We start from the raw sequence: 26291 nt of genomic DNA on the forward strand, positions 1-26291 counted from the left end.
GGAACAAATTGCATCCCTTGGCCCATTCCTCAATAAGGCTTTTAGCTGTGTGTTTGTATTTGTGTGTGTCTGTGCGTACATGTTTACAAACACTTGCATGTGTGCATATATACATGCATACATTCCTCTCGTGTAAGTATCAACTTATTGTTGAGATATTTTAGTCCCTCTGCATGTGTTCATTTATATGAATATATTTAGTCTTGACTTTTGACATCATTCACTGTAAAAGGTATTTACACAGCCAAATGTGGCATAATTTAGGAATATATGGCACGAACACACATGCAAAAACTTTTGAATAAACATCCAAAATGCTTGTGTTTGTTTAAAAACATTACTTATCAAGTAAGCAAATGTTATCTGAACAATTTTATTTGCTTCAGAAATTCAAGCCATTTTGGTTTGAATTTGCATCTTGATATAGAACCTACCAGGAGACAAAAAATGAATTAAATTAGCATAAAATACCATTAGCTAATTGCATCACTGAATGGAAGTAAACAGTTTTTCCATGCAAATGTTGTCTCAGTTTGTTAGCCACTGATGATAACACATAAGCAGGTTAGGACTGAAGGATATCTGTAAATCACCCGACACCCATTTTACATCAGAAAACAGAACAATTGTTAAAATAAGGAGTCATTTATTTATTTTCTTTTCTGTAATTACTCTATAATTACTATTTATTTTAACGTTGCCTGCTCTCTCAACAAGGCATGTCTGCACAGAAGGTGGTGGTTGGGTTAGGATTTCTGGATGATCCCTTTGCAAACTGAACAATTACTACAAGTGGATTTTAGAGATTTTATCACGTGTTTGACCACAGAAGATCGGCACCATGTTTACATAATGCTCCTCAAGCACATGCTAATAGTGGACTCCATTTACTTTCAATAAACTGTACAGCCATTACAGCCACATGCTATTAACTAGAGAACAGTAAACCATACGTCTTTGGTGTTCAATATAGGGACATTAGTTGGCATGGTAACCTCATTTGCCATCTGCAGGTCTCATTCATACTGAAAAATGACACTCAGGAAGCTGTAGAGAAGCAATTCAATATTCTCTCACAGCAACAATGGGTCAGAGTATGTCAGCTGCAAGTCTCTTGGTGTGCACTTGATTGTCTCTCTCAGAAAACACCTGTCTTTGAAGGGTTGGATTTGTAGTGATGGTTGGTCTCCATCATCACGTTTGTTGGGAGGATTTATTAGTGTACAAAGTGCTGAGTGCAGCATGGCGTGTTAAATATTGACAAATGGGTGTTCAACATGTAATTCAGCATTTGATGATGAGAAAATGCTGTAAAAGATGAAAAATGTATGTTGGGTTTTTCCCACTCGGTTGGGTATTACGGATGTAGGGCCACAGAAGCTAAATTTGATGGTTAGACAACTATTTTGCTGATAATACTTTAGATTTTTGAATGGAGTACATTTATTTGTATTATTTGTATATGTATTCTTTTACAATGTGGTACTACTACTTTTACTTAAATGATCGGAATACTTCTTCCATCATTGCTCCCAATCCAGTTCACATCTTCTCCCTCCTTACCCCTAGTTAAAGGCTGGACTCTGATCCAGTTCAGAGTTGATTTAAGCGCTGCTGATTGGCTGAGCTGTAGAAACACGATCTACTGTCACAGAGCGGATGTGTCGCTCTCCTAATCGATCAGACGTGCAGGAGTCAAGATAGACCAAACACTTGCGTTTGTTTTGGGATAATATATCACACGTTCTTCTCCTTTAAATGTTTCCGCGAAACAGCAACGTGCTTACTTTGACGGGTTCGGCGTCACGGCAGCAGGCCGCCTTCCCTTTCACACGATTGGCCGAGCCGTGGGAATATTCAAATACGGCCTTGATTGATTGGCCCAGAGCCGGTTTCAACAGTGCAGGGGACTCATTTCCATTCCGACATCACTCTCTGTGGCACACAGTGCTTGTTCGGCTGCTGAGATGAGCTACAAGCGGCTGCACGGAAAACACTATCGGTGAAATTATCTTCCACACGAGTGTTGAATATGTCGAGGAAGTACAGTTAACGGGGCCAGCCTCATCAATGGATATATCTCCGGAGGTTTCCAGCGCGCATCCCGAAATCAGTGGTGAGATTGCTTTTGCAGAGGAAATACGCCTTCCGAGCAGGAGAACAACCAATCAGCCGTGGCGAACCAAAGATAAACAAGCCTTATGATAAGACAAAACTCTGTAAGATATTGATTATGTTCCTTATTTACAATCCTAATGTCCAGGGGACGCTGTGTGGGCTCGTGGAAAATGTTTCGTTTGCTCTACAGTTGTAGCCGAATTGGGTGTTTTTTTTAACGGTATCTGTGTAACTACATGACAATAACAGAGTGAGATAAATATTTAGGGTCGTAAAGATGCTTCAAGGCATGATGTCAGGATTCGCCCTGCATTGATTTCAGGTCGACAGCGCTAAAGTGGTGAAAGATGCCCAGTGCGCACTAATAGGAGCGTCTCGCCCTTACTATATATCAGTGTCCTGCTATTGGCTAATATGTATTTATATGGGCCGAGTCCAACTATGAAAATTGTAATTTATATTTATGATATATAGAATCATTCATTACATGGCAGATTATTCCCTAAAATGTATTTAACAGTTAAATATAGGAAATAGTGGGCCTGAATTGGTTAATATCATATGAGTTAAAGACAAGGAACATTTGCATCACAAAACATCTGTAGTTTCTAAATGTTTTTTCTCTCTCTCTCAAAACTGTTCTAGTCTCATCTTTTTCATCCTCAAATAACATCGTGTGGATGATGGCTCTGCGCGCAGTGAAAGGCGCTTATTATGTCAGCATCTCGGTGGATACGGGAAGTGCTTTGAAGTATATTATCGGTCATTCAGGGCTGCCTCTGAAGGTTTCCATTTCTATTGTCTAGAAGCCGGAGGTGGGATCATCGCACCTCACTGCACCGGTGGCAGCCGAGGTTGAAGGTTAGCAGCAGCAGAGGGGCCTATAGATTATTAGCCAGGTGTGAAATTCTACCCTCCATGCTTTTCCTGCTTGTGCCAGATCCTTTATTACCCAGAGAAATGGGATGTCACAGCTTCCCACCAGAGGCAGAGAAGAAAAGCCAGCAATTTGATGTTTTATTGTCCTCTTCTTTTTTTCTGGCTGTTTGCAGACCAAAAGAGGAAAATACATTAACACCCCCCTCCTTTACTTTTATTTTGAGGCATGTGACTATCAGGAATAGGCTTATCTTTGTTTCTTATGATTTCCTATAAACATAATCAAATTATGACTTTGTGGCTTTTGATTTACCACAACGTCAATAAAGATTTTAGTGCCTCGTTCCTTTCATCATAAAGTATATTACTTGGCTTCATTTACTCTAAAATCTACAGTTTCAATACTTCTACTTATCCAGTGGATATTTTCTGCTGCATGTTTTTCATATAATCCAGACACTACTTGTGCTTTAGCAACGGTGTTCTTCAACGTAAATAGTCTTAATGACATACTCATATTTTGGTTGTTTGTTTGAAATGTGCTTTGCCTTTGTCTGGGTCTGAAGTTGTTTGAGAGGCTTGTAAATTGCGTTGTATTATGAGCAGTCAATGTGCAGGTATCCCATGGGGGTTTCCCTCTGATCTCACATCACACCCCGGCAGTAATTCCAACTCTGTGAAGAGAAGGGATTTGTCATTTGGCTGCCTGCTTCCTTTTGCTTTCTCAGGAGCGAAGCTGAGCTCTGATTTATTGTGAAGTTTCCCCAGGCTTGCTCAATCTCCATGCCTACCGAATTACTGAATGGAGGAAAGGGCTCACCACAAGAATGACCTTTTCTTGGATGACTATTACCCAGGCCAGTACAAGGCCTGATTAAGGTCATGTCTCTTTCTGCCTTGTCATCCATAGCTTCACATTTAAGGCTAGTTAAGTGTACAGTGAGTTTTATGGTTAGGGGACTGATTGATAGGATGATGCAAAATGACTTATATAGATATAAATATATATATGCACCCAAACTCTCTGCCCGTCTTTTAGGAATAATGTGGCTTGGTTGCTTAGCAATTTCTCTCATGCACCCTTTGTAATCACCTTTGTATCTGCTAAGATATGTCATGTGTAATTACAGGCAGCCTGCTATCTTTTGAAATCTGTCTAATTGGTCTCTTCATTCTAATAGGATGAAGGGGTAGTGAGATGGAGGTTAAGGGTGGAAGGTTAAGGACTGGGCCCCCGAGGTCATTGGGGAGGGGGCAGGACTGCCGGGGTTATTTGGAGCTCCAGTATTCTTTATTTTGTCTACATGATGGTGCTCAGTCATTACTTCAAGTTAATGATTAAGACTGCCAAATTGCAATTGATGCATCATCATTTGCCCGAAATAGAGAGGCAGTGAGATGATGACATTTTTAATTGGTCCAGAGATCAAAGACCTTTTTATTTTTTTCGCGAACATTTTGATGTTTCTGTGATGCATGGCGGAGAGCGCATCATTAAGTTATCTCCCACATTAGAGCCACACAGGCAGCATTTTCTCTACAGTTTCTAATGAGTTTCATGTTTGCTTGAAGATTTTAATGACTTGAAGGAATCAGTGACCCTTAACAGTGTAACAGCAAAGTAAACAGCCAGAGGACAGGGCTTGGGGTAAGGGGGTTGGGACGAGTGTTTTTTGTCTTCTTCTATGGTTTTAATAACAGTTGATGAGATTTGACAATAATTCAACCCATGCCCGAGTTGACAGACATATGTCAACATTCAATTTAAATTATAGATTGATTCTTTTGAAAAAAGAACTTATCTTTCCACAAAACCTTCAGCTCACTCTTTCACCATCTGTTATCTTTGAAGTCAAGGTTTTCTAAAGGCTGGACAGCATACCCATAGTAGCTCTTTGACAGTGTGTCTCAGCGTGCATACTGGGATAAGGATAAGATAAGGCTCTGTTTACCCTCTAATGCTACCTTGGCATTGGCCAGGCTTTACCCCATGCAGTGTGTTTCTTTTACCTTGGCACCGTCTGTGGGCAAGGGCAGATTTGGGTCAGTCCAAGGCTTTCTACTCCCTACCAAGGCTGTTCTCCAAGATAAGACTTAATTGTGCAGCTTTGGATTAATGGCTGAATTTGTTCTCAGCATCTGTATACATATAAAGTCAGAAATACTATTTTCAAAAAAAACAAAACAAATCCATGTTCAAACACTGGAGTATAACCTCTTCTCCAACACTATCTTTACCAGCCATTTCCACTTGGTATTATAGAGCATTTTGCACAAATGAAAGCTGGGCAGAGAAAAACACCAGATGTTCAACACATTTAAAACCCCCATTTATTATATAGTTTATATATAATATTTATGTATTAGACAGGTTAACCACAAATCATCATACCAAGACTGACTCACAGAAATTGCCTATATTAACTCCAAAGTAAATTATGAATTGTTTGTCAAAAGTGTAAACCTCCTAGACAAACATATGGTTCATTCATTTAAAACCATTTGTTGCTATAATGTTAGATGCCTTATATGTGTCTGTAGGGTTTCTTTGCACATAGCTAAAACAATCTTCATCTGCTGTTCTTTTTTGTTGAACTTTCTCATTCACTTTTTCATAGTTAATATGTAGTTTATTTATTTCCAAGTAATTCTAGCTAAATGCAACATAGAAGGCAAACCAGTAATGATGTACATTCCAAAGTAAAGTATTTCATATATATTAAAGAAAAGGTCAGAGGAAATGGCTTATAAACTGCTTTTGACAATAGATTTGTGAGGAACTGTAGATAAACAACATGTTTTCCTACAATGGAAAAGCCTCATGGGGAGGTGGTTGAACATGCAGGGGGAAAATTTAATTTAAATATTGTGAAATATTGTAACAATGGCATAGAAGTTTACAGTGACAGACCACATTGGCCAAATAAACAAGTTTAGTTTAAATATGCATTGGCCTTTGTTTCTTTGCAGTAGTGAGGAAATATGTATGAGATAGTTGAGAGTCTGTTAAAGATTGTCAGTGGATGTTTGTCTGTTGTAATACAAATGAGGACTTCTATGCCTTTTAGCTTTATTGTAACACAACTGTCTTGTGACGGCTACATGGAATTTGGATGAGAGAAGCTGTAATGTCAGACACCCAGCCATTAACGTTGTATGATTTACACCCAACTGAATGCTCCGGACATCTGTCTGAATATTTCCCAGCGATCGTATTTACATAAATTCTGTGCTTGCGCATCAATTGTATAGGAAACGCTTTTTAAACGCTGTTGTAATACCTTTTTACGGGAGCTAATCTCGATGGAAATGAGGCTCATTGTTATCAGCCCACAGGCCTTGAGTGTTCTCGCAGCGTAGAGCGGAGTGGCTCCGGGTTGTTTGGTTATCCTGTATGTGAACCTTTGTGTCCTCCTTTTTCTTTTTCTACAACGAAGGAGAAGAGAGGAATCTGGGTCTCTCTTATATGCTGCTCTGATACCAATTATGCAAACTATTATAGAATTTAACCAGGCCAGCTCTTATCGGCTAATCCAGAAGTAATAGATTCTATTAAAAATGTATGAGGGGGTTTTGGGTGGGGGGGTGGGGGGGGGGTCAGTGTGTGTGTGTGTGTGTGTGTGTGTGTGAAGGGGATGTATAGAGATGAATCCAGCAGCTGCAGCACTGCTGTCTAATTCTGTCTGTATGTCAGACTACTTGTCTGGTCTCCATTACTTAGACAGGTTCCTGCAGTGCTTACCTTGGAGACAGTATAAAAGCCATACGTAATATACAATTAATTACACAGTAAGTGGATTGTTTTTCATGGTCCATGTCATGTTCATTCAAAGAGAGACGCTGCTTTCTCTCTTCTCTAATGACCAATTGCTCTTTGTTAATCATTTATTTCTTCCTAAATTAACCTTTTTTTTTTGCTTTTGTGCTCTTTCCCTTTTGCTCATCTGCAGTTTCTGAGTGGAAGGAAGGAAGGAAAAACATTAGCATAGCACTCACATGCTAATCCACCCAGAGAGTGAAAAGGGTGCTCGTCTTAAACCTTTTTCATTATCATCTAATTATTAACTGAGGATTCTGAGAACTGCTAACAGGAGCTGAGATGGCTCGGGAAGGGAGGTGTGTGTGTGTGTGTGTGTGTGTGTGTAGAACCAGTGCGTATCTTTTTTTCTGAGCGTTTCATGTTTGTTGAGAGGGACGCTCTCTTTGCAATTTGCTTCTATCTTCGCTCTGACCCTTGATGCTGCACGAAGTCATAAAAGACTCCAGAAGGTCAGACAGATGCTCCTGTCTGAGTCCCTGTATAATTTAAGGGCTTTTTCCTGCTCTGATGGATATTGTTGTGCTGCCACTGTAAAGGTAAAAAGCAAGGCAAGGCACATTTTACATTACATCCATAGTAGTTAATAGTTTCTGGGTAATCGTGCATTACAGCATAAATATGAACTGTGCTAGTTTGATGACAATACATCAATCGTTGTTTCAAGAAAATTATCTGATGGATACTTTGTTGTTGAACAGATGTCATTAAAATTCAGTTAACATTTAAGGCTGTTAAACTAAAGCAGCCATTATAAAGTCTCTCCATCACTGCCCCCATCGCTCTTCCAATGACCTTTATTTTCTCACAAAGTTCCCTGTCCTGATCCCAGGACAGACGACACATTAGAAAACAAGGCATTTTGCATCCTGTCAATGAGGCTTGAAAAATAAATTTATTTGCCAAGACATCCTTATCAGAAAACCACGGGCGACAGTTAGAAGGACTGCAAAGCACAAGGTCTTTGTGTCCCTGGCAAGCCCTCAGTGGACCACATCATGCTGCTTATCAGCTGCATGGATGTCGTCTGAGAGTGGCGAGGATTAGAAGTCCTTGCAGCTTAAACTTTGTGCTCTTTTTCTTATTATGCATGTTAGAGAAGTCCTTGAATGCATGGACTTGTAAGACATGGGGAGTGCCAGACTACAGGCTTTGGGGGACATGTGAGAAGAGAGACATCTGGTTTATAACTTCGACCATAATGTCTTGCACGAAGGCAGATTAGACACTGATTGAAGAAAACTGGCTTGGAAGGGAGTTAACACTGACCGTTATGTTAATGACAAAGATCCTTGACCTTATTTGTGAAGGTTGAGCTGAACTATGCTGCCATTTTTAAGATGGCTGACAATTACTTCACAGTTGCCATGTACGTCATTTCTATATTATTTCAGCCACTCACTGTTGGAGAGTGACATATGGTGAGATATGTCTTGATATGACACTGAAAGAAAGTGCAAGACATAGAACTTTATATGGAGGGCTGGAGAATTGATATTGCTTGAGAAGTTAGCCCAGATAATATCTTGCATTCTGGGATCACTTTGATCTCATATCTCTCTTCCCTTTTTCGGGTGCTTCCACTCAAGAGCGAGAAGGCAATTTTAAGCTTAAGTTTTCAGAAAATCTCTTTAAATTCAAAATTTAGATAGCGGGATGAAAGAAACCATCATTACTTGCACTTTATGCATCATTTCTAGCTCCCTTTTTCCTGCTTTCAGTGAAACTTTTTTTCTCTCAGTCACTGCTGGCCTCTCTGAATAACAATGCCTTCCTTGATGTATTTTATTCCAGCTGCAAATTATGGGAGTAATGGAAGGTATTTCAATTCATGTCTCATTTTCTGCTAGTGAAGGGATTTCCCTGGAGATACCTTTTCGCCCTTGTGTTCCTTCTGCGTTTTCAGCACCTCCCTCTTGACAAATGTGTGGTAATGGAAGGGTTGTTACGAAATTGCCATTATTTTCAAAATGGAATCTGACCATACCGAGGCTTTTAGCTCTTCATATGTGTGTGCTCAGATGAGACAGGTTGCACTGAGCAGTTTGAAGTGGGCTTGTCACCAAGGGACAGATGTTGAGCGGAGGAGGGGAGCGGGTACATGAGAAAGGGAAGGGAAGAGTGAGGGAATCTTTTTTTTTTTTTGGTTGGCACCTGAGTAAAATGAAAGCCACTCTGTCTCTTTTTCCTTTTTTGAGGCGAAGGTAATCATGTTTCTGCAGCTCGTCACTGAACACTCTGTTCTGAGGTTGACTCGCTTTAGCTGCCCTCCGGACCCTGAGGGAGAAATGAAAGCAAAAATCCTAAAGAACCTTAAAACCGAACAAGATAAAGAGGCAGTCTGACAGCTGTATGCTGCAGGCTGATATTAGCCATGTCGGGAACTGCAACTGCATTGTAATGAAAATACTGTTTCTTTCCATTTGCAATCATTGAATTGATTAAATATTAATAACCTATACATCTTTTTTTGCATAGATTGCAGTTGTCTGTCTGCAAGGTACCTGACTGACATACAGTAAGAAGTATTTTACGGTAGCCTCGGGTTTTTTAGTTTTGCAGTGCTAGCATTCAGAGTTGGTGACTCTTTCAGATAATCAAAGAGAATGTCAAATGCGATTATCACTGAAATATTCCCTCAGTGCCTGGCTTTATCTCCAGAATGATTGCTTCAATCAGCACAGCTGTGGAGAGGCGCCTTCTTTTTCAGACACAGCCTCTCATTTCCTCTGACAATACTTAACTCTGCAAACAGCGCGGCCTATTTTAGGGAGTGAGCTGCTTTTGGCTTTCTCTGCTGATCAATGCGGCCATAAAGTTATAGAAGAATAAACCCAGGTCTCAGGGATAGTTACAAATTGAAACACGCAGCCTGAGGCTACAGGAGGCCCTGTAAATGATCTGTGTGATTGCAACCGACAGAACAAGGTTGATAACAGGAAAGAGCCATCATAACAACTAGGCAGAAGGAAGAGATGGAGTCGTTATTAAGTGATATTACTTTTTAGTAGTTCAAAGAGGGGCTCCTGAATTTTAATATGGTAAAAGGGCCCAAGTGGTTGCAGAGTTTTAGATATGTAAGCTACTGAAGTAACATGGAAAAGATGTTTTTTTTGAGAGAGGAGAGCCCCCTATGGGGCCGTAGTGTTCTCTACCAGCAAGCTTGCAGTTTTCCTCCAACATCAAACTGATGTTTGATGCAAGAATCTGAATGTATTACATTTAATTTGATGTTTTCCCAAACTTAAAGTTGGCGTCTACTTTCTTTCCACTGATCCTCAAAACTATGTGGCCTAACTAAAAAACCAAAAACTTTAGAAATCAAATTAATCTCTAGTGGAAGTAATAGTTGACAAAGTTGATTTGTTTATTTGTGAAATGTAGCATAAACCTGCTAAACATCAGCATGTTAGCATGTTAAAGTTAGCATTTAACTCAAAGCACCGCTCACAGAGCCACTAGCATGGCTGTAGACTCATACTCTTTTTAAATTAATAAGTTAAGAGAAAAGTTATTGGCTATAGAGTAAAACACGTTTTTTCTCTGTATTCCAGCAGGTTTACCCAGGCTGTGTGCAGCCCCAGTGAACTATCATGCTGGCCTGTATCCAGAGACGGCAGAATCTCTCGTCGCAGCGTCTGGCCTGCACACCCAAAAGCCTCAATGTTCCACCACCGCCATTACTGCTGTCAGTACCACCACTGCAGCCGTGCACCCACAAAGGTGAGTTTATGTTACACAGGTGAAGACATTCTGCCAGAGAGGACAGACAGCCAGCACTATACAGATAGTTTGATGCCACAAACATGCAATTTATACAGTTTTTTACTAACATAGAAAATACGGGTAACTAGAAGGATCTTGGTCACGTTCCTGAGTGATTTTTTAATCAATCATGTTCAGCTTGACCTTGTTGCCTCCAAGTGCTCATAAAGATCATGTGTGGTTTTAGTGGTGTGCTGAGATTTCAGCTGAATTAAAATAATAGGCCTCCTGATGATGATGGTGATGATGATGCCTGTTAATTGGGTTTCTAATCAGTGTGCTCCTGCAGTGCAAATGCACGCAGGTCAAAGTGGACTCTGAGATTACAGAGTTAATCAACTCTCCCATACAGGGTTTCTAATGATGTTCACATTTGGTGCAGAAAGTGCACCATGTCAGTGTTGTCTGACCTTCATCTTGACTGATTATACTGCAGTCATTGAAAGGTTGAGTGGGGGAGTTTGGGACTAACCTGGACTGACATTTGTGATTAGATTTCTTCCATTTAATTGATTGAATGTGAGATTTAGTTATTTGTTTATGTAGGTTGCTCTACATGCATATTATTTGTGCAGTGGTCCCAATTGCATCGTCTTTTTCTTCCTGGACAGTCTAGATTCACATAATGAGATCATAGGTCCACAAATGAAGTTATTCTGCTGTGGTTTCCTTTTCACGATTGCTTTAAAAATCTGCTGATGCCTTAGACTTCTACGCTGAGTCTGGTTTGAAAGCTATATTGAAGATCTATAACTACTTACAGTTTATTGGTCCAGCTGGATGTGTATTGCAGTCTTATGAATATACCTAGCCGTAAAACAACAAATAATTTTTTCGTTTAAAGATGTTTTGTTTTCTTTTTGGTAAAGGTGTTATTTTGAGCCTGTGCTGTCATATTTAATGTGTTTTATTTGGACCCATGCAAGGCTAGCTACCGCACTGCAGAAGCTAGCAGGGATCGTTGTAAATGAAATGAAACAGTACGGCTCAGACTACGGTCTCATAGAAAGCAAGAGCATGCAAATATTGACCAGTAACATTGTGTACATGCATATTTTTCTGGATAGAATAACCGCAATTTGACGATCATGTTGCCAGTAGTGTGTTTTGATTATTTGCATGAGCCTGTGCATTCTCATACAGGATATCTTTGTTCATTCAGCATGAATTACACAAATATACAAAGTGTAATTGTAATGTAGAGTATGTAGAGTATATGAGTTTGTATTACATAGCAAATGTATTTTTGGGAAGTATGAAAAGTATAGAAGGCACAACATTATTTTCAGATTGAATGTCTCTATAATTATCAGAATTCAGTGACAGGTTAACCTAACATCTGCACATGCTCACAGGTGTTTTCACTTATTCTGCTTAATTAGACCTATTCTCAGGTTGACGTTGGGTTGAACCATGCAAGCATTTTTCTGAGGTCCCCAAACTCCATATACCTTAAAGAACCATAAAAGCCATCTTGATCTAACAGGTGCAACAAGACTAAGAGGGAGCTGTCAGTCAAGTGCAGAGTATAAATACCCACACAATCATGAGACGAGGTCTAATCAGCCAAAATAAGTGAAAACACCTGTGTGGTGGTGCGACAGATTGTGTCGTTAATTGACAAAAATGTCTCCCTGACATACTTGTAGCCAAACAATGTGTATCCATCTGTACTCACATTTGAAATGCTGAAAATCTCTCCCTCTCAAGCCCCATCTCCTCATCTCCCATCGTTCTCCTCTGCCTCTTTGTCTTTTTTGTTATTAAATATTAATTGGGAATCAATGGTGCACTTGTCTGCTAAACGCTGGAACAGAAGGGCCTAGTATGCCTCAGGCAGAACCAGGGGTGGGTTTCTCATCCTGTTTACCTGCAGGGCCTTTTCCACCCCCCGTGAGTTTTATGTGCTGTGACTGTGCGTAGTGCAGCACCCTCCAGCTCTACCCTGACATTTCAAGCACAACCACAGGGAATAGACTGCTGATGGGAGCTCAGTCTGTGTGGCCCAGGCTCCTTCATTAAATGAGTCGTTGCTGGATTGAGTTAAATAGGGACAGTCTTTAGTCGCCGCTACGCTTTTGAAATCCATTTCCATTTTTAGCTATCAATAAATGGAAGGCACAGGACATGAAAGCTCTCAGCCACACAAACCCATGTGAAAGATTTCTGAGAAACGACGAGTGTAAGGAATTATGTGATGAGAGTGAATGAGAGCTGTTCTCTTCTCTGCTATCTCAGCTTGAAAGCAGGGGCTGGGAAGGCTTTTTCCCACGCTGCTGGCCTGCGCTCGGGTCGGCTTTGAGAGGGGAAACTTTGCCCAAGCTGGGCCAAGCGGCACAGAAACAAATGAGGAGTGACACTGGTGCAAAGGAGTATTCGCCAGAGTCTCTTCGAGCACACATAACTAAGTGTTCAACCCTGAGGTTACTCTGTTCTGTGAGCACCCCTCATATAGAGGTTACTGACATGGAGAGAGGCATGCGAAAATTGGGGTGAATGAGTGTCTGTATTTTTATTTTTGTGTGTTTGCGGAATAGAGAGTTTAGTGTGAATGAGATGTAAGAGCATATGTTATGGTGTCAGCGTGCCCTGTGTCTACTTTTTCCGCTTCACCCATCTCTGTCTAATGATCCTCTGGGTTGCTAGGTTGAGTAAACCACATGGAGGCATTAACTGGAAACCTTCTTTTAACCCCATACAAAATAAATATTAATGCCTCTTCCTATAAGTTTGTTAACATAAGAAAAGCTGCTGATATTGCATCTTATTGGTGATAGGCCTACTACCCAGTGAATTAGCATTCAACTGTGAGCTTTTTCGCTTCTTTCAGCTCATTGTTTGAATTTTAAGACACATTTACGATACGTTCATGTAACCAGTCGCATCAATGCTGTTTCTAACAGCAGCCCAGCAACAAATAGCAGGCTCAAAAAATTAGCCAACATTAGTAGCTGGTGATGAATGTCAAACATTAAGCTAACATTAAAGACCCGGATATCATCAGATGGCCAGAAACACGACTCCAGCTGAATGCTGCTACTGTGTGTCTGCTGAATGTGTAAATAGGAAACTATTTACTTAATATTATTTAACATTGACACACAGATAATGTCTATGTTTATGTGTCTGCCACCAGTTTTAATTATTTCAGCTTTATTTGTTTCAGTTTTGTCCATCAGTTTGGCATGGCAGATGGCTCTAAACACTACAATACCCATGATCCTCCATTGCTATAGAGAAATGCACTTTGCGAGTCGTAGCCATATTGGCTAAAAATTCAGCTTTAAACTGCATTGACTGAATGTTTGAAATGTGATTGAAAGCTGGAAATTGACTAAAATAATCCATCACCACCGAATACAATTAGCATATAATGATCTAAAGGATGCAAAGTAAATAAACAACAGAATTTTATTTTCAATTTGTGGCCTGAATTGAGAGGGAGAACCCAGCAGCTGGTGTTATTTGCTCCTTCTAACCAGCAGATAGTCAATTGCAGAAGCTTGTCTCAAAGAGATGAATGAAGTCAGGGCCAATTAATTACATGGTTCTAATGACTGGGCTTATTGGGCCAACTGGGTGCATAGAGGAGGTTGTCATGGTAACGGGGACATACATTTTAAATGCATTGTGAATGTGCTGAGCTCAGTCCCTGGTTATTAAGTTAAGGCCAGAGTATTTTAAACATCAGGATTATTGTCGTGGTAAACAAGTATTTACGCCTGCCGAGAAGCACTGTTCTGTCATGAACTGCCAGTTCTCGGTGCCATGTTCCTGCCGAGGATTTGACGCTCGTAAACATGTTATCTCACAAAAGTGTTCATGATAAGTCTTCAGCATAACATCACAGGCCTGTGGGATTTTTGCCTGGCACTTCTGCCAACACGTATGGATATTAACACAGAATCATTTATGAATTTTTTAGTTTTATCTCGTGGGAATCATAAGTGGTGGTCATTCTAATCGTTTCCTTATGTTGGCCCTCGGGGTATGTAATGGTTGGAAGCCGTGGTTTTGGAAACGCAATGAGCTCGTCCAACTGCCGTTTTCAGTCCTGCCTCTGGGGCTTGCTGTGCCCATAAATTAGTGATTAACTCAAACTGCTCCAAAACAATGAGGTCTCCGCTCTAATCTGGGGGGAAATGGCTTCAAGTGTGACCACGGGAAAAAGATTAGCCAGTTTAAAGTGGCAGAAAGCATTGAGTGGGATTGTATGGGGGTGGAATCAGGGTTATGAAAGACCATATATATACCACGGCATGATAAATACCCAGTGCTTTATCCCTCCAGAATATTTTCATGCTAATATTTATAAAATCTCTTTCTGTAAGTCACAAACACACATAATAAATTAGGCCTAGTGGTGATTGAGAGTTTATAATTGGCCCCCCACCCCCCAACTGTTTCTCTCCATGCACGTCCTCTGCATGGAAAGAGGAAATCAGGATTAGGTGTTCCCTGTGAAAGTGTGCCAGTTTCACTCAGCATGGTGCCACAACAGTTGAGCAGCATGTTTAATGTGTGGAGCCCCTTCCAGCCGAGAGAACATGCAAGCCTGACTAGTGGGACCATTAAATCTATCAATCTAGGGTTGTAGACGCATCACACCATCAGTGTCATTATGCTGATTTTTGAGGAAAAGAAAAATACAAACAAGCTTTTCACGTACCCTACTTTAATCAGCCCTGCCTGAAATGCAAGCGGGGAAAAAATGTTAAGGGTCAAAGAATTAAAATTTGTAAGCATTGCATGATGCCCTCAGCCAAGGTTGCTTGCGAAAAGTGGCTGATGTTATTTTCTGTGCTGTTTTTTCGTCTGCCTCTGCGCCTGTGCTCTCTGTCAGGGCTGAGGAGTGAAGCAGCGTGCAGTCTGCAGGTTCGGGGTGATTAAGTGCTTAAGGTCAGGCCGCTAATTATCTCTCTGCCGTTCCTTACCTGACAACACATAGCTGCCATTTCCCCGTTGTCATGTGAACAGACTCGTGTTTGTTTTCATTTCTCATCTTTATTTTACACCACTGAATTTTTGTGTGACTGCAGTGCCTCTCAGTAAAGAGAGACAGCAAACCATGTCACAAAGAAATGTATCGTCGACAGTCTAAAGGAGAAACGTTTGTTTTCATTAATTCACAAAAGACTGACACTTTTTTATATTTGTAATAGAATTCAATACATTAAAGTCTATGAGCTGTTCAATCAAAGAGTAATGTTCCCTTCTCATATTGTTTTATTTTAATAGTCCTGAAGAGGTAAAACTCTTTGAAAATAGCAAAGATTAGAAAATAAACATAGTTTGTGTATCACAAATGTTTTTTTTTATCTATCTTGTTAATCATCTTGAACCTCTCACATTTAGCTGTAATGTGATTTTAGCCACTTTCTATGTGTCTATAATGTATGCAGACCATTTCTTCTGGCCTATGTGCTGATTATGTACTTAAATTAATTAATTTGCATTAATGCAAACTTGCTTGAAAAAGACATTAATCTCATCTCCTTCGGTGGTCCTTGGTGAAAATATTTACTCATTTATTGGCTCATGCATTTTTGTGCTGCAGTTCAAGAGCCTGGGATTTAAAAGAGCCCGAATATAATTATTGTAGGTAAGAAGGTTGGGGGGGGGGGGGGGGGCTGGCTTCATTTGTACATTTTTACTTGTTTGTTTGCTTGTTTCTAGGATAAAGGCCAATATGAGCTGGAAGAACATGTTTTGAAATTCACCAGCTATTTTTAAAATGGCAAAATGCACAACAAAAGCTTTCTAATTCAAGTTTATCATGATTTTTGGAGGGTGCACATGACCTCTTTGGACAACATGGAAGCGATACTTTATGCACGTCATCAATTATCACTTTCACTAGTGTGCATGGGCCCACATGTTGAGAGTTTAGGTGACACACAGTAGGCTCTTGCCTTGTTGGCACCTTCAGAGAGAAACTTCAGCTCTCATAGTGCCAGATTGTAATTAATGAACCACACATTTTAGGCACTATTTGACTTGGGTGTGTTTTGCAGGAGTGAAATGAGCGAATATTGTTAAGAATGGCTTCAGGATACACTTTTATGACTGCTTTCACATGCTTTGGGAAAGCTACGACTGACTGGTAAACATGATGTGCTATGCTGAGTTTACTGCAATTTAACACCACTGATTGGTATTAAAGTCCTCAAGATTGAAACGATTGCCTCTGGTTGTAATTTAGAGCAGTTTTTAATGCTGGTCATGGTGTTTCTGATCTCAGTTTTAACTTCACAATACCCAGCAGTTGGGCTTCTGTCAGGATCAGCTAAAATGATCCCCCCCCTTTTTTTATGCATATGTCACACAGTAGTGGTCCTCAGATGATAAATATGTGAATGCAGAATGGGGATTTTGCTAATGAGGTTTCCATAGTGCCACATTAAGGCAGCCACAGTGGGAAGTGCAGCTGTGTTGTGTCTCCATGGCTCTGACAGGGCTGTAATCTCTGGACTAACAATATCAGACACCCTGTGAAGACGTGTTAGCATTCAAAGTGTTTGAAGTGTTTGCGGAACAGCAAGCCAATCGCAGCATGCAGAGCTCGACACTGACATTTTGCTGAACGAGAAACGGCTAAAATGCTTTGTTTCGCTAAATTATCTATCTTTGGTAATTGAGCAACGATATCCAGGGCAGAAAATAGACATGTCTTGTGCAGCAGTGTCGATGCAAGGATTGATTATATTTTTAAAATTTGTCATCGCTTCTCATCATCTAAGCTCTTTTCTGGTGGATGTGAACATCTTCTACTTCTCGGTTTTTAGCCAAAGGCCAGAAATTGCAGCTGGTTTCTCCTGTTAACCTCTTTCTCCATAAGTAGGATTGTGGGAAACCAGAGAAGAGGGAGCTCACATCCTGATGTTGTACACAGTTTAAACACCTCTCCAACATCCCAGATGTCCTGGTTTTCTATAGCGGCACTACACTGTGATACATAATAAGCAGTGTTTTGCTTTGTTGTATTTCTCTGTAGAATTCATTCATGCTCCTGGCACCATGGTGCTGTTCCTTCTGCTCCGCTGGGAGATTGCTGGATGGATTGAGCACTCCACCTTACCTCTTTCCTCCATTTTAAACACCCAATTTATTTCTTTCATGAGATGGATCTTGTAGATTGAATCATTTTCACAGTCGGGAGGCTCACTGTAGGCCTGAAATGAAATGAACTCCCAAATCAATTTCAAATGGGAACAACAAGTGAGCTCTCCCCCTGCATAGCTGGAATTGGTTTTGTTATTGAAAATGAAATGAAGTGTTTTGTTTTTATTTTTCGGCCTTTTATTGCCGATTACAGCCTTGTTCTTTTGCCTGCTATGATTTCCGCCAACTTAAAGCCTGATCTGGGTTAATTTCAGCGCCTTTTCTTTTTATGTCAGGAAATTCCATAAAAGTGTCACTCTGAAAGGTGGCGGTAATTTCTACCAGGTGATTTATTGTTTTTAAATGGGGCGCGTTTTCCACCTTTCCTTTGTCGCTAGGAGTTAAGCAGCCATGAAATTGCCTGAATAATAGTGTTTAAATCCAATCTTAGTTTGTCCCGTCAGCTCTCCCGCACACAATTCAATCGGCAGTGCACTTGGTGATTGCTCTTTCTCCATCTGCATCAACTTTTCCTTCACAGTTTAGGCTCCAAGCTTTTACAGTAGAATCGGTTCAGGTTCATAAAAGCATAAAGTGGAACAAAATCGCAAAGGCAAGAAACTGGTGATGCTCGAATGAATCCAAAGTTATTGAGAAACAACCAAAAAACAAGGCGTGGATCAGCTTGGAAGAATTTTAGCATTTAGGCTAATTGCTGAAATATTAGTCAGGGTTATATATAAAAAAATATTAGTCTGAAGCACCATTTTGAATTCTTCGCAGTTACTACAGTCAGCTCCCACTCGGCTCCTCCTGCTGTGGTTTGACAGCTAAATGTCATCAAATGAATCTCACTGGAGCCATTTCAGTAAAATTAGGTCCTCTCCCCTCTCCTGCTGCCACTTCTCGTCTTTTGATTTCCCAGGGTAAACTCATTTTGGGTTGAACTAAGTCTGAATTAATTTCATTAAGCACTGATCAAACAGTGCTGGAGGTGTTTCTCTCCTTGAAATTAGTTTGTAGGGCATGTTGATGTCCTGTTGAAAATACAAGATATATGTTTTTTTATATTTGTCTGTGCTGCTCGTAGAATAATCACTTGTTTCTGTCTGCTTTCTTCTCAGGCGAGTCAGCCTCCATGATTTCTCGGTACCCTTCTCCTGCAGAGTTGGATGCTTTTGCCCAGAAGACCGCCAACAGCCCACTGTCCATCAAAATCTTTCCATCTGACGTGCGGGTGCCACAACATAAACAGCTGAACAAAACAGTCAACGGCTTAGACACCACAGGCCAACACTGTAGCCCCTATTCACACCCGTACTCAGGAGGCTACCAGGGTTTGCTGGCCATCATCAAAGCCTCTGTGGTGGTCAAAGGTGTGGTGAAAAACTCGGAGGGCAGGAGGACTAAACATGCAAACACCCAGACTTCAGTGGCACCGTATAATAATCCTCTGAATAATGGCTACGCAGTCAGACATGGGCATAAGGCCTATCATATAAGCTCATGTAAGCCTCCTGATGTTCCCATTGAGACACTTTGTTCTAGCACAGGGATGGCCTCCGGAGATCAGAGGCTGGCCCCCCAGTCTGAGCTGGCAGAGGTTCAAAGCCTGATGAGGCAGATGAGCAGAGTTCCCCACAGCCAGGCCCTGCAGCTGGGGGGAGAGGCTCGAGCCAGCCCCTCTCTGCAGGCTGTGGCTGCGGTGGCACATTCAGACTCAGACTTTGTCCTGGGAGTGCCGCCCCAGAGCAGTCTGGCGTTCACAGGGGCAGTGATACCTACACAGAGTGCAGACATAGCCAAAGCTGGGTACTTAGAGAAAGGAGACTATACAGTGTGGCAGCATAAACATCAAATGCAGCAGCAGCAGTCCTATCAGCAGGGAGCAGTGAGGATGTACAGTGTGAGTAACAGAGCTCAGGGGCACAGAGGAGCAGAGGCTGGGGCTGGCCAGCCTCCTGAAACCTGCCTCCCTTTGGCGTGCTCCTCGCAGCTGTCGTATAGGCCGCATCCTGCCAGTGAGCGACTCAGCGGCTCCTCTCTGAACTGTGCTGCCATGCAGGGGGGGCAGTACTTTGCTCCTCTCTGGGACAGTGTTGTGGCCACCCCTAATAGCGACTGTTATACTTCTCAGGTGCTGGCAACGGGTACATGCGCAGCCAGGCCTAGAGACCTGGGGCTCTCCCATCCCCACCTCCACCCAAACCGCCACCAACACCACCACCTGCAGCGACACCAGCCGCAGCTCCACCCTCCTCTTCCTCCTCATCCCCAGGCCTACAGCACAGACCAAAACCTCTGTTGTGGGCTGCCTAGTACTAGCCTGTGCCACGCTGCAGTACTTAGCAGCAGCCTGCAGTCTCTGGAGTGCCTCATCAGTGAGATCCACCCTCCCTGCATCAAAGAGCGCATGCTGGGCCGTGGGTACGAAGCCATGGGGATGCCTCAGCTACTGGAACACCACCAGCAAACCCACATCCAGCTCCCCGTCTACAGATAAGACAACGGGACGCAGAAGTGACAAACCTCTTTATAGACGATGGAAGTGTATCAGCTTAGACATCCATGAAAATGAGACATGCCTTTTTAGTTTGTGCATGTACTGTATTTGTAGAAGGCTTTGTGTTTATAAGCCTGAAAAGGTAAATGATAATCATGACTTGAGATACAGGTTTATCTTATGGACTTTTTTTGTTTTATTTTTATATCTTACATGGCCATCAAATATGCCTGCTGTTCCTCATTTAATACTGATGCTGAGCACCTAATCAGAATTTCCCATTACATCTGAACTGTATATTTGCAGGTGATTGCTCTGCAGGCCTTTACAAAAAAAATTGAAACTTACTGAATTGATATAATCATTGGTACCCTTCTAAAAACATTTACTTGAATCTGGGAAGGATCGCTGGTTACAGGTTTTGTGAATATATTGTATATTTTTACATAAAATGGCTTCTTATTTAAGAGGGAACACTATTAACTGAACCTTTGGTTGTCTGCTGCTTTGTTTTCAGTGACATACGCGGCGCCCCAGCTTCTGCAATATGATGCAAATGTCCTGGCCGCTGCATGGGGAAACATTTTGATCATTTGCATACAAATGTGATTTTTTTTGGTTTGTTTTGTTATGCAGACATTAAAAGTTGTCATTTAATATCTTAATTGATTTGATGTAGTCATGCTCAGCACAATGTATTAGGACTGTTGCATATCCAAATCAACACTGTGGCAATTCAGGCCAAACAAGATGTGCCCTTTGGTTGTATTTTTGTTAGCATTTTTAAAACTTTAAGAGGTTGTGTGGACATTTTTCTTGAATGAAATAATGTTTTTTTCTCTGGAAGGTTGTAACACTGTTACACAGCACCTGGGTATAATGGAGTGCCACATTAGTAAGCAGGCCACCTGAATCATTTACGATATCTTCTTTGTAGGGCTATATTATCTCTGATGGTGTGAGATGTGTGACTGAGTAGTTCTTTGTGTGTCTGCACTGGTTCTGTAATACTATTTATTTATGTCAGCCTGTTGAGTTATATGGCAATCTGTCTCTATAATTATAAAGTGCAATTATTATATATGAACATGTGAGCGCTCTCCATGAAGTATGTTGTTGAAATAACTACATTTTGCAATGTATGACCCTAATCCCTCACCCCTTTTTTTGCCTCTTCTTAATAAGGATTGTCAAGTAAATGAAATTTTCTAAACCCAGCAAATAGTTTGTGTTATTACGCATCATTACTTATTATCTGTCAGACATGTAGCTGAGAAGATGCTTTTATTATATTCATGGATGATAAACTAGTTGTGGAAAGATGATACATTTTTTTTCTGGTTTTATTGCAAAGAGGTTTAAGGCTTAACCACCAGCCAAGTCGTACATCTCATTTTATTAAGATCTATCTTTTTACTGGAGGCTTATAATATGATGCAAGTCAATCCTTAGCTGAAGTATATTGGACTGGTTCCTCTCTAAATGATGCAAGTTTAAAGTGCTAATTTTGTTATCATAGTGAAATATATTCGTCTAGATGGATGGCCGATGCTTGAGGCAAATACTTTAAAATACATTATATGTAAATAATAATGTACAGGCCTTCTCCTTCTCTTATATTTCATTTGTGCATGAAAAATACATGCTTTTTTGAAGATAAACCCACAAGAATATTACTGTTCACACACAAGTAGAAATGGGCTTGACGTTACCCAGCTATTAAATTTCTAATATTAGATGGTGGTGTGCCTGCCTGCACCTCTTATTTTGCTTCATTTATCCTCCTAAATTGGATGCAATAGCTATAATGTGGTTTAGGTCACCATAGACATAAAATGCACACCCATTTGAAGTAGTCTAATACAAAAGAAATAACCTAGATGGTGTGAATAATGCCATTAGATGCACTGTTGGGAATAAAACTGCAATATTCAATTGATTACCTCATTGCAGATAAGAAAATATTTCAGAGTTAAAGGTCAGTGGCTTTGTCATTGAGGCATTGTTGTAAATGATTTCCTGTCTTTAGCCTATTGTGTGCTGGCTTCGCTTGGAGCTTTTCCATCCTATCTATCAGTCAGGACAGGCTGTGCTGATAAACCTACAGGATTACAGACATGCTCCTCTCGCTCTCGCTCAGAGACGATTAGCTGAAGCTCGGCTCCTCTGGGAGAGGAACCAGAGCCACTCCAGCCTCTGGGACACACTTCAGATAAGTGAGACTGGGCAGAGGAAGAGGTTGGTTGATCAGGGGGGATTAGGGGACATGAAGAAGAGAGGGGATTTTCCTCTGATTTACTGCTGATGTTTGAGGAAAAAAATGTGTTCAGAATCAACCATATTAACTTTTTTTTTTCAGCCACCGGCCTCAAAAATATTTTTGCTGAGAGCAAATCAAATTGTGGTCCACCAAAAGAACTTTTGACAAGACACAAAACTGCTCTTGAAAAATTCTCAACAACGTAAACCAAAACTGTTTTTTGGAGTAATTTAAGATCTGTGTCTACAGTGCATATAAGGTATTTTTATCACTTAACATAATTTCAGATATTTCATGCAGTAGCTGCACCACCAATGTGATTAAAGGAGGAAAAACAACAAGTAAATATCGCCACCTAGAGTATAACTTATGAACTGTAAGTGATTTAAATTGGTTAGACACATTCAACTAAATTGAAACACTCATTTTTTATTTTAAAGTCACACATTCAAATCTTGTGATAGGAACAAATTTGATCATAGTTGATAATCCAGAAACAAACAGCAATAAGTCAATAAGTATTCATACAGAAAATGTGGATCTAATTAATAAGTTAACAATAAATGGGTACACGATATGTCATCTCCTGAAAAGGAAAATATTGATTGACATTTTAATGTTTGTTTAAAGGTCACAGAACAATACAAAAAACCCCAACACAAATCGGTCACACCTTCTTACTCAACACAGACACACCACGAACTCCACACAGGTAAAGCCCTCAGAAGAAAAAGTCACCGGCTCTGGAAGATTTTGTTTTGTAGTCAAACATATTATTTATATTTATTGTAAATATATTAATTCTGAGCTTACTTTGAAAACATTGTGTATTTGTTGAATAACAACAAGGCACTAAGTGGATTCCAGCTATTAATACACAACTGAAATGGGTTGTTAAAATGTAAAATCACTAGTGGGGTTGCTGCTCTTCAGGTTAACAGTGGAGGTAACTCCAGGGATCAGGAGGCAGAGAACTTCTGAATGATTAACAGTACTAACAGTGTTTACAGTCTTGTATTCTTCTCTTGATGGAACAGTTGAAAGCCACCTGTTAATAAATATAACAGCAACCCACACAATAACATAATTCTGCATAAGAATGAGAGCTGCACTGTTGCTGTAACAATCGAGCAATTACTTGAAATTATATACACAAACAAAAACATGACCTTCTGCTATAATGTTTGTTTAAATTTAAGGCATTTGCATAATTTTAAGACCAAATATACAGTGTTAATATTTAGTATAAGGCATAATAAAAGTAATAAATACCACACTGAAAGGAAAAAAAATAAAACAATCCTATTAAACACACCTTTGAAAACTGGACTTGTCTGACACCTGAGAGATACTGTAGGACACTCCTGCATGTCCAGTCCAGCTGTGTCCGGGGAAATCAAACAGTGTAGTCCAGCTCTGCGTTCAGATTTGTGTACATCTCGTAGATGGCATCTACAGTGCGGGTGTAATTCACCAGGAACTGACGCACATTAGCCAGACAGTCCTCCTCTTTCACTTCCTCTCCTTTTGACAGAGCCTTGAGGAAGTTTGATCTGTAGGGAGCTGCAAATAACGCTGTCTGCAAATGAATAAAAAAATATCAATCAGCATTAGGCAGAAGTGAGTTTACTGAAAGGTCACTTAAGCTAAAATAAGTAAGCTCACACAATGTAAATGTAAAACAAGAAAAGTTTACTTGAATTAACATGTAAAATGTACGATAATAGCAAAGAATATGGTGTTTATGGTAGACAAAATAACAGAAAGGCCGAATTTGATGCGATCCACAATAACACAAACTACAGCTTCAAATGAGATAATGTATTGTGTGGTCACTCTTTATATTATATTGCAATAAATGGTTAAGAATAACACATTTAACTCACATTGAAAATCTTTTGAACAATCCAGCCGTGGTACTTCTTCAGCGCCTGTTCATAGGCTTTGGTGATATTAACCCGAATTAGGTTGGGGTTGTTCTCGTCCCTTTCTCCATCTGCCAAACTCTGCAGCAGGATCTGTATGAAACGGAGACCCCTGCAGGAGAAACCCAGTACACACACACACACACACACACCCACACACACACAAAAATCAGCTTGACTGTTTGCTTCTGTTCAGCAGCTGAAAGTTCAACATACAGTATGACATAACATTAAGTTCAGGGAGTGCTCACCTTTTCAGCCACATCAGAGCTAACGTTGCTCCGACTTTAGGCCATTCTGCTGCATGAGCTTCTCGCTCTGCCTCCAGAATGTCCTGCAGGGTGACATACTTCGCAGGATCCTGAAGATATACTCCTTTGATTTTCTGGGGGGGAAAATATGCACATTTGGGTTGGATTTAATATAGGAGCTGCACCATTGAGCCACAACTCATATTTGAATTCCTAACAGTGTTATGAAAACACACCAGTGTAGCAGAAGCATAAACATACACACACAGATCTGTATCTTACCATTATATTGCCATTAATGTCTGATTTGATGATTGAAAATACTTTTGATCCCAAGCAGTCTGAAAGAGAAAGAGACATTTGAGAGCAAAGCAATAAAATATGAATGACTTCATCACATATGTCAGAGGGGAGGATGAATACAAATCAGCTTTTTGCAAACAGAGAGGGGGAAAAATGCAGTGAATGCACAGTTAAGGCACAATGAGGTCAATGTGTGCTCTGTTCAATGAGTAAACAAAGAGTTTCTCTATAGGCTGCACGAGCGCAGCTGATTCAGATCCCCACCGTAACCCAGCAGCTCCACTTCTGGTACGTGTAAAACAACCACGGCCTGGGATCAGACAAGTGGCAAGTCATTTGGATCAGCGTGTCATGAGGAACAAGTCAGCCAAGTATGAACCGTGACAGCAACAGCGTCTCATACACTCGCGCTGTGTGCGCGCGTGTGTGAGTGTGTGCGTGCGTGTGTGTTATCGAGCTCAGGTGGAGGAAGTGGAGGTATACTCACCAAAAAATGAAGGGATATGAGAGACAGCATCCAGGAACAACTTTGTGTCTATCGACTTGTCGGGAGGCAGCTCTTTGAATTGGTTATCCAGTAAAATAGACATGGTCTCGCGGTATGAACGGCGCGATAAAAGCAGCGGCGGCAGTCGCGAGCAGCTCTCGGCTGAAAAGAACCCGGAACTTGTCTTCCTGTCAGATGGGTGGAGAAGCGCCACCAGCCCCTATCGCTTTCGTCCTCCTCCAACAGGTGGGAAATTATACATGGGCGTGTTGAAAACCGCTGTATATACACAACACAAACACTCACACACCCACACACAGGCAGTTGAGGTATGAATTCAACTTTATTATACCTAAGGCAGGGATTGTTTTACACCACGGAGGCAGTGGTAGGCTATAAGTTACAGGGAGTTAAATGTCAGGGTTGACACCAGGGGTGGAAAGAAACTGAATACACGCACTTTTATTAATGTTCAAACTTAACTTTTAAAAATCTGTCGTTTTTACCAACATTTTAATATCATTTTTAATGTAGCATTGTAGGTTACTTAATTGTGTTGGGATACTTAAGTTACACCAGTCAATGTTCTCATGAACTAATCAGGATATTTGGTTGGAAATGAATATTTAAAGGGAGACTGTGTAACTTTGGAAAGAAGAAGTAACACATTGTTCTTCTTACAAATGAAAAGTTGAACATAAGCAATTCAATGCACCATTGCTCAATTCATTACACTTGGGTGTTTTTCCAAAACAGCCTTACTTGGTCTGGTGTGACCTCTAGTTGAGCTACTGTCACACAACATTTTAGCATTAACATTATACTATAGTGGTTGTTCACCAAAAGTTACATAGTTTTGCGTTACAGTGAAAAAAGGAAAGT

The 26291-nt window shown here is 40.6% G+C and overlaps 2 protein-coding genes across 2 annotated transcripts; one reads left to right on the plus strand and one right to left on the minus strand.

The window, feature by feature from the left end:
* Window positions 1-10407: 10407 nt before the first annotated feature.
* On the plus strand, window positions 10408-20183 carry LOC139301762 (protein FAM222A-like). The gene is made up of 2 exons (XM_070925231.1): window positions 10408-10537; window positions 18805-20183. The coding sequence occupies exons 1-2, from the start codon at window positions 10408-10410 to the stop codon at window positions 20181-20183; spliced, it is 1509 nt and encodes a 502-aa protein (XP_070781332.1).
* A 2859-nt stretch (window positions 20184-23042) lies between these two features.
* Window positions 23043-25561, minus strand: LOC139301410 (glycolipid transfer protein-like). The gene is made up of 5 exons (XM_070924796.1): window positions 25410-25561; window positions 24902-24960; window positions 24620-24753; window positions 24330-24480; window positions 23043-24022 (listed from the first exon to the last, which is right to left on the minus strand). Exons 1-5 carry the CDS (start codon window positions 25510-25512, stop codon window positions 23840-23842), a joined length of 630 nt encoding a protein of 209 aa, XP_070780897.1. The 5' UTR covers window positions 25513-25561; the 3' UTR covers window positions 23043-23839.
* Between the last annotated feature and the right edge of the window lie 730 nt (window positions 25562-26291).

This window comes from Enoplosus armatus, chromosome 18, assembly GCF_043641665.1.
Source record: "Enoplosus armatus isolate fEnoArm2 chromosome 18, fEnoArm2.hap1, whole genome shotgun sequence".
NCBI classification, from domain to species: Eukaryota; Metazoa; Chordata; class Actinopteri; order Centrarchiformes; family Enoplosidae; genus Enoplosus; species Enoplosus armatus.